Source organism: Ochlerotatus camptorhynchus, unplaced genomic scaffold (genome assembly GCF_037179485.1).
Source record: "Ochlerotatus camptorhynchus isolate MF236.1 unplaced genomic scaffold, CSIRO-AGI_Acam_v1.1 ptg000010l, whole genome shotgun sequence".
In the NCBI taxonomy this organism is placed as follows: Eukaryota; Metazoa; Arthropoda; class Insecta; order Diptera; family Culicidae; genus Ochlerotatus; species Ochlerotatus camptorhynchus.
Window position 1 is genome coordinate 968,472 of NW_027040502.1, and position 8,740 is coordinate 977,211.

Consider the following 8,740-nt stretch of genomic DNA (forward strand, 5'->3'; position numbering starts at 1 on the left):
GTTTTTGAGCGAATTTAGCTCCTCCTCGTCACGCATAGACAGATTTTCATACGAATTTTTCAACAAATTGTATGGGCTGTAGTTACTTGCTAACCCCTCACTCTAATATGCCAAGGACGTAGATTATGAGGTTTTGGGTTTTGAGTGATTATTAGACCTCATCCCCTCCTCTCTCTCTCTCGCTCCATGTAAGAAACTGTAAGATTTTTAGTTAAACAACGAATGTAAAATGTAAACCCGGTGATCCCGGCCCCCGTATTGATGGGTTCTATATCTTTGAACTAGGCGTGTAGTAGCCTCCTTGGCGTCAGTGATCTGCAATTCGTGCAGAACAGCGGCCGATGAAAAATAAACAAGAATTAAAAAGAGCTCAACCGTAGCAATCCCGTTCTTATTAACAAACTTCACCCAAAAAATTAAACAACAAAAGCCGCAAGAAAAAATCAACAAACCCACTGTGCGACTACATATTTCGGGCGCAGCAGTGCACCCACCGGCGCCCAGCCATGCTGCACTGCGCTGCATACTATTTAGTTCCAGTGACTAGTTTTGCCACCTTCGTATGTGCACTTCAAACAAGCTACATACCACCGCATGCGGACTGCTCAAGACCGCCAACCGTACCGCACGACGTTATGTGCAATTTCTCCTATCGCTTATGCTATCGACGGCTTTTCACGTTATGCATCGAAGTGGGGAACTGCACTGATTAGAGCGTTAGCGTGGGTGCGAAGCAAGAAAAAAAAGGAAAATCAACTGCAGCTCGGACCAAACCGATTATTATTCTTCAGATCAAACAGAGCATTCAATTGCATTTAAAAGCAGGTGCTAATCATTGGATTTCACTAGTTACAGTTTGGATAGTCATACAGAGCACATCGTGTCTTCCCATACGGATCTACCAGTGAGTGAAGGTTCGTAGCAGAGATTCGAATCGAATCGTAGTGAGTAGTGCAGGGCGAGTGAAGAATCAGAAGAAAACAACCTTTCAAAATGTGCAACCGATCGTTGGTTCTGGAGCTGCTGCTAGTGGTCACCCTCGCATCATCGGCACTCAGTGCTGCCTCGTGCTCGTGGCGGGCGGCCGGAAGCAACTGGTTCGGAGGTGAAATCTGCATCCTGCAAAAGGTGTACGATGACTGTCAGGAGAAGAGCGACTTCACTGAGTGCCTGAAACAGAAAGCATTGACCTCGATTTCGAGAGCAATTGACATGGTGAGTTAAGATTTTTTGAACGGTGTGTTGATTTTCATTGATAATTATCATGTGAATTTTTCCCAAGGATTCCATTCAACTGGTCGATGGAGTAACCCTGGTCAAGCAGAACTCATCGGATGATGCCGAGAACGAAACCGTCCCTGAACTGTCGGATGCCCGTGCCCTGGAAGGACTGAGCAGCACCGACAGTGCCCTGATCCAGAAGTTGGACAAATTCCTGAAGACACACACCGTCAAGATGGATCTGACAACCGAAGGCCGAGGCAGCGGAAGCAAGAACAAGGGAAGCCGGTACATCATCGCCGCCATGTTGACCGCTGTGGGTATTGCTGGCCCAATCGGTTTGAAGACCCTCGGTGCCATTGCCTTCAAGGCTCTGGTCATCTCCAAGGTTGCCCTCACCATTGCCAGTATCCTGGCTCTGAAGAAGATCTTCAAGAGCGACCACCACGAGGAAACCAGCTTCCAGGTGCACACTGGCGGCCATGACAACCGTCGTAACACCTATGTGGTCCGCCCAGCCCGAATCCCCAATGACCCCTACCGGTACTACTATGAGCAGCCTGCAGCTTACTAAAATTAGCAAAATACGGAAATTGCAAACCACACAACCCAACGCCAAAACCCCCCCAAAAGTCAAATCATAGGAAACCCATAGAAGAGAATTCAATTGGAACGTGCAACTTGGTCTATTTCCGCGAGTGAAGGAAATAACATTGGAATCGCACATGTTCTGAGACTGCAATGCAAGAGGAAAACGTGTGAGCAGTGAGAGAGAAACTGTCACACATGAACAATTCAACAGAGAAGCCAAGAAACAGCGCAAATCAGCGTAGGAAGATCGAACGGAGCAGCAGAAAGCGGTAGCTACAGGAAAGGAAAGGATCAGAGACGAAGTAAATACCAGGATGTGCCTACTACCTCTCTTGGTCTGTGCAGTAATTGTCATGTAACTGTTATTTATTTTATTTACCAAAGTGTAATTTATTTATTTATTGAAAACAACGATGTCCCTCCTGTTTTGTCGGTAAGCTTAAATTATTGTTGTGCAATAAATAGAAAACTATGAAATCATCCAGTGTAGTTTCTGTGGTAATTTACTATCGGTGCGGTTGAGAATAATTATCAACATGGTTAGGCCAGTTCGTGTCAACTGGAACAACCAGTGCAGTGTTGATAGTTGAATTTGAACTGTGTGAGTTTATAAAATTCCGAATAAAAATTGGAGGAGAGTTCAAAAGTTAATAGAGATAGTATAGTGAATTCGAGGAATTTTTCGAAACTGTAATTACTACAACACCCAAATATTTCCAGAATCTTTAATTCTTCTGCATCCGGAATCTTCAAAATGAGACTTAGTCTAAGTTAGCTCTACAAATAGCTCAGAACTCTTTGCAGAATTTCATTTCTCTTGAATCACCCTAGACTATCCCAGTAGTTATTAGACTAAGGAAGGACATTTGATCGAGTATGAACTCGTGAAAGGGAACACTGCAGGGCAACAATGCAAAGATCAATTAATGATTTGCTTTTGTATTGCTAATGTGAAATCCGGTCAGCAGAAACTCGTTTCGCGTTTGAATGCACTTTTTGAACGTTCCCAGTTTTCAGTGCAGACGATCGATCTGGAATCATGCATCTTGTCATCATCTACTACTAGACAGTCTAAGCATACGTCTCGCCACAGTTTAGCTGCTAATTCCTTTGCTCCGACAAGCAACCGCCACTCCCGACAAGATTGATAAGAGGTAATTCGGTCCCAAAAGGGTCTAACATTGCTACATGTATTCCTTTTTTTCCGGCTACAACTCACATACTCTACCTGTCTCAGCCGGTGCTCGTCTTCAGCAGTGTGCTAACATGTAAACCATCATGGATAAAACCATCTCGTTCCTTTTTCCCACATCCTTTTCTGCCAGCAAGGCAACAGGAAAAGACACTCAAAAAGGAACGATGAATGGCAAACGATCTACATTTTAGCTTCTGTTTCGCTCGCCTTTGCCTCACGGCAACCGTAAAGTGTGAACCGACTCCGTCCTTTGAATGGGAACTGTTTTCGGCTAGGTCATGGTCTGAGCCTTTTGCTCAAAAAGAAGCAAGGTAAAACTGGACCGGGAAGGTCAGTTTTGAGCTTACCTCCAGGGATGGGCACTCGAGTGGCCTCGCCGGGCTAAGCCTCCGCAAATCTACTCAAATCATATTACACGAAGAAAGGGACGATATGTGATTTTTGGAGCTTAAGCGATTGCTGAATGCTGGAAAAGTGAAAATAGATACTTCAACTCAAGTGGTTCCTATGGCTAAACTGCTTATCTGGCGCCATCGAGCGTATACGAGTCCGAATGAAATGAGCCTTGAAACAGAAGAGTCTAATCCTTCGAAATACCATCGAAAGATCATCGATTTCCTATTGTTCCCATTCTTGTGGCAAATTGAGAAAATACAAATAAACCATCGTTTCAGATTTGAGGTAATTTGAATATCTCTTTTGTTTGACATTTTGAATTTAAGGTTTTATCATTTATTTCAAGCTCACTTCTGATCAAAAGAAATATTTATATAATGAATCTCAGAAATTGTACGCTCTTCTGTTAATGAATGCACTTTTTCATCTACACACATGTATCATCATCATCAGCGTCGTCGTCGTCAGAAGCAGAACACATTTATTACCATACAAAGACTTCAACTAAAAAAAAAACTCCCTCCCACCCTCATGCAAAGTAACAGATTTTTCGCTTGAATTCCTTCCGCACCAGTAGCAGCAGCCAAATGGGGGTAAAATCATATGCACACATACGAATGTTAAATATGACTCCCCAACCTTCGATCGTCTGTTACGGAAACCGCACCGCAGCTTCCGATGGTAGAATTTCGCTATTTTACTTTTCTTTCGATTTTTTTTCTTCTTCTGGGTTGCGTCTCGAGGGTTAAAATACTTGCAAATGAAAAATGGAAAGCCAGAAACTTAAAGATGACGTAGGACGGATGGTGGTGAAAAGTAATGCTCACTTGCTCACCGTGCTCTTGCATCGTTAGTTGATTATTTTTAATTCATGTGCATGTCTTAAGCACGACAGTATTACAAGATTATCTGTTATACTAGTCTTATAAAATATATAAGGATCTGGATGCCAACAGGCTGAACACCTTTTGGTTGCGTGCTATTAAGTCGAATGATATTTGGCCGAATGTGATTATGCCGAAGGAGCCAAATGCTTCTTTTATGTATTTTTTGATTTGTTTTCTGTCGATCTTGTTTTCTGCACCGAGTACCAATTTTACGGAACCAAGGGAGGAAACTCCCATACCTATCGACCCATCAACTAACTCATGTACTGGGGATCAACGACCTTACTTCATGATCAGAGATTTTATGCCTCAGACTGCCGACTGGGATTGAACCAAGGCCCTTTGGAAGGATGAGGCAGTTACGCTTACCACTACTCCACTGGCACCGCTAAATTTTTCATTTATTCGACATTGAAATTTCTGTAAAACTGCATATGTATTGTTCAAATTTAAATGAAAATCGACTCCCATTACACAGTTCGAGAAAATAATGTAAATTTACGCTATTTCTAGCACACATTTTTTGATTCATGTAAAACTACAAGTCGTCGTAGAATATTCAATGAAAGTGGATTTATGCTCCATGAACCATATATTAATGAATTCTCCGGAAAATGCGATATCATCTCCTGAGCTGTTGCTATTCAAAGGATCCTCAGTTGTTGGAGAATATAGCGATTTTTTAAAGCCTCTACTGTGCACGTACATGTTCTGTGCACTACCTACCCGTCATAAGTTATGACTTGCGTGGAAAAGTATTGCACCACTCGCTTGAATATTGCATCACCCCCGAACAAGTTTAGCATCACCCAAGAGAAGTATATATTTTCACTTAAATTTGAACAAATTCACTGTATCACTGTTAAATTACTGTAGTAAACGGTCAGAAAGCACTTATTTAGACTAGGAAAGTGTTGCAGAAAGTGATGGTTCACGGTAGTGAAGCTAGATATCACTATGGATAGTACTGAATTATTTCGAGTTTTTTTCAAATTTATTGATCTAGACCTGAAAAGTTAAGAATCTCTTAAAATCGTTGCGATACAACACAGAAAAATTTGATTCATTTGATTTTGGTGTTAATCAGACAAGAAAAGTTTGAAATCCCATTATTATTATTTTGCAAATAGAGGAAGAAGCATATTTTTTCTCGGTTCATCATCGAAATTCATGGACTTCTCCCGGTGATTTAGAATTTCCTGCTTTTTCCCGATTTACCGGTTCACTGGTCACCGTGTGTCCAGTATACAATAGGTCTCATCCATCTGAATAACATTACTATAGATAGCAATCTCCTATCTAGTCGAAACACAGAAAACGAAACTAACTCAGAGACTGAGTAACTTTTGCTCATTCGTAAGGATACATTTCTAAAAGCGTTGGTCACTCAGCGCATGAGTAACCTACGTAAAAGTGACTCACTCTCTGAATAAGATTCGTTTTCAGTGAATGTCGTAAGCAAACCTTTTGAATCAAATGTTACTAGCGTTACATGGTGAATGAATTCTGAATTAAGAGGATAGGTATTGTCCATCCGAATAACTTCACTGAACACAGAGACCTGGTTTCTGGCCGTGCTGTCAAGTTAAAACATGGAATTTGATGCAAATTGTACACTGAAGTTGACTATTCAATATCCACTCTCTAACCGAGATGGCAAGCTAAATACACTGAAGTCTTTTTTACACGGTTTTTTTTTACGCGGTTTTTTTTTCACACGGTTATTTTTATACGGTTTTTCGCGATTTACACGGTACGTTTTAAACGATTTCTCGACAACGATATACCCTATCGACTTGATTCCAATCACATTATCCGTTTCAAGCTATAGGTAATTGAATGACATACTTAGAAAAATCACAATTTTTGGTGTAAATACAGAAATTTTTAAGATACGTCTATATGGACCATATCATGCTATAATTACAAATGGCATCAAAATCAGATTTTTTTAAAACATTTAAGCATGTGAAAAATCAAAATCTCGTAGGTTTTTTTTTACACGCTTTTTTTTTACACGGTACGTATCCCCCGTGTAAAAAAAGACCTGAGTGTACATTGAAAACGAATATTACTCAGAGAATGAGTCTCTTTTACTGATTCGTATGCAGATTATTTCTTTTATCGTAGGTGACTCATGCGTTGAATAACCTACGCTCTAAAAATGTTTTGCAAACGAATGAGTAAAAGTGACTCACAACTGAGTAAAAGTTATTCACTCTCTGAGTTAGCTTCGGTTTCAGTGTGCAAAGCAACGAACACACCTGTTTATCATTGGGCAGCCAAACTATGACTGCAGTCAAACTTAGTAAAACAGTAAAATTACATTTATTTCTGTTAATTATTATTTTACATTGTTGTAACATTTTAATTGATTAGCCTATCAGGCTCTTCATCTTTGTTTCATTTGTTATTCTAATTTACGTATTCACGTTTTTCTACTAGTTTAAAGAATACCCCTTGGGGAGTGTGCTATGTTTGAATCGAAAAAAGTGATTACCTACCTAACTACGAGTATAACTTATCCTAACGTGCTAGATCCCGTATGATCTGAGGACTTGATCTTAGACAGGTGTCTCTGAACCTTTCCAGGATGAATACTCTCCGTTCTTCTAATGTCTGAATTCCAGTCAGGAGGTGGATCTCAAAGTTTCTGGTCCGCGGGGGACTGTTGAGGACCATCCTAAGGATCTTGTTCTGGATCCTTTGGAGTTTAAGGTGATGGCATTTGGCGCAATTCTCCCAGAATGGCATCCCGTATTCTATTACGGGAAGGATGATTTGTTTATACACAGCAAGCTTATTTTTCAGGGATAGAGTAGACCTGCTGTTGATGAGTGGATACAGTGATCTTATCAAGATGTTACACTTGGGTTTGGTTTTGTCAACAAGGTCGCTGAAAATCAGCTTGCTGTCTAGAGTTAGCCCGAGGTAGACTACCTCTGTCGACCATTCCACCACTGTGCCGTTCAGGCAGATCTTATTATTCTCCGACGGAAGAAGTCTGGGAAATTTAGAGTATGGAAAGATGATGACCTGGGTCTTTGCCGCGTTGATACGGATTTTCCAGCTGTTGAAATATTCAGACAGGACGACCAGGCCTCTCTGAAGATTGGCAGTCAGAACTCCGATGACCCTACCCTTGTAGACGATGGATGCGAACAGAGAGTCGGCATATCGGAGGTGAACAGGTTGAATAGGATAGGGCCAAGGATGCTTCCTTGTGGAACCCCAGCACCGATGTTGAAAGCATCGGATGTGATGCCATTCAGAGAGACTTGGAACGTCCTGTTCGATAGATAGTTGTTAATTATCTTCACTAGGAAGATTGGAAGACCGTAGTGCTGCAATTTGAACAGCAGGCCATCATGCCAGACATTGTCGAATGCTTTTTCAACGTCCAACAACGCCATGGCAGATGTTTTCGAAACAGACTTGTTCCATCTGAGAATGTTTGTTACTCGAGTCAGCTGGTGGACGGTCGAACGACCTTTCCGAAAACCAAACTGTTCCTCGAGTAACAAGTTGTTTTTTTCGGCAGTCGATGGTAGACTGCTCTTTCGAACAGTTTTGATAACCCTGAAAGAAGACTGATTGGTAGATAACTTGAAGGAGAGGACGGAACCTTCCCAGGTTTCCGGATGGGTATGACTTTAGCTGACTTCCAACACGAGGGGAAGTAGCCAAGTCGGAGGCACAGATTAAAAATCAGTGCCACATGGTGGTAGAATCTGGAACTCAAGTGTTTGAGTTCCAGATTCAGGATGTTGTTGAAACCAAGGTTGCAAAGACTCATTTCAGCTAAAATAATGTTTTTCGGAATAATAAAACCAAAAGATGGTATGATGGCATGTTTTACTTGTAACTTACAAGCAGAGGTTACAAAGTATGCGTTGGAAACATAAAACCTGTAAATTTTGCTTTCTATGAGTCACAATCAGCGATTTGCTGATCGCTGAGTGAGTGAGTGAGTGAGTTTGTGAAAAATCGCTGATTGTGACTCTCATGAAGTGAAATAAACAGGTTTAATATGTCAAACACATTCTTTGCAACCTCTTCTTGTATCCTACCAATTCAAAATTTGATCATGGCATCTAATTATTTCATAATTTAGAAAAACATTGTTTTAGCTGAAATGAGTCTTTGCAACCTTGATTGAAACCTGGGGTCTCCATGTTTTTAGATGATTTTATATAGGCCAACAGTTCGTCAGCCGATATCTTGGATTCCTCGGAAAAATATTGGGAATCTGATGGAGGTTGGTTGCGTTTTCAGCAACCTCAGCTTCGTGAGGGCTGACGATGTTTTGTCCGAGATTATAGGAGATGACGAAGTGTTGACCTATCGCGGCAGCCTTCTCTTCAGGAGTTATCAGATGAACCACTGGGTCGCCGGGACTATCCAGTGGGGTTAGTTATGGAATGGATCTTGGCTTATTTTTAAGGATTTT

The 8,740-nt window shown here is 41.2% G+C and overlaps 1 protein-coding gene across 1 annotated transcript; it reads left to right on the top strand.

Annotated features, from left to right (window-relative positions):
- The first annotated feature begins 860 nt into the window (after nucleotides 1–860).
- On the top strand, nucleotides 861–1,795 carry LOC135699166 (uncharacterized). The gene is made up of 2 exons (XM_065219396.1): nucleotides 861–1,215; nucleotides 1,283–1,795. The coding sequence occupies exons 1-2, from the start codon at nucleotides 994–996 to the stop codon at nucleotides 1,793–1,795; spliced, it is 735 nt and encodes a 244-aa protein (XP_065075468.1). The 5' UTR covers nucleotides 861–993.
- The last annotated feature ends 6,945 nt before the right edge of the window (nucleotides 1,796–8,740 follow it).

What these genes read in the sequence shown, in the direction of transcription:
- LOC135699166 (XM_065219396.1), top strand. Translation starts at nt 994, where the DNA reads ATGTGCAACCGATCGTTGGTTCTGGAGCTGCTGCTAGTGGTCACCCTC. An exon ending in TTTCGAGAGCAATTGACATG is followed by an intron (nt 1,216 to 1,282) that starts GTGAGTTAAGAT and finishes ATTTTTCCCAAG; the next exon opens with GATTCCATTCAACTGGTCGA.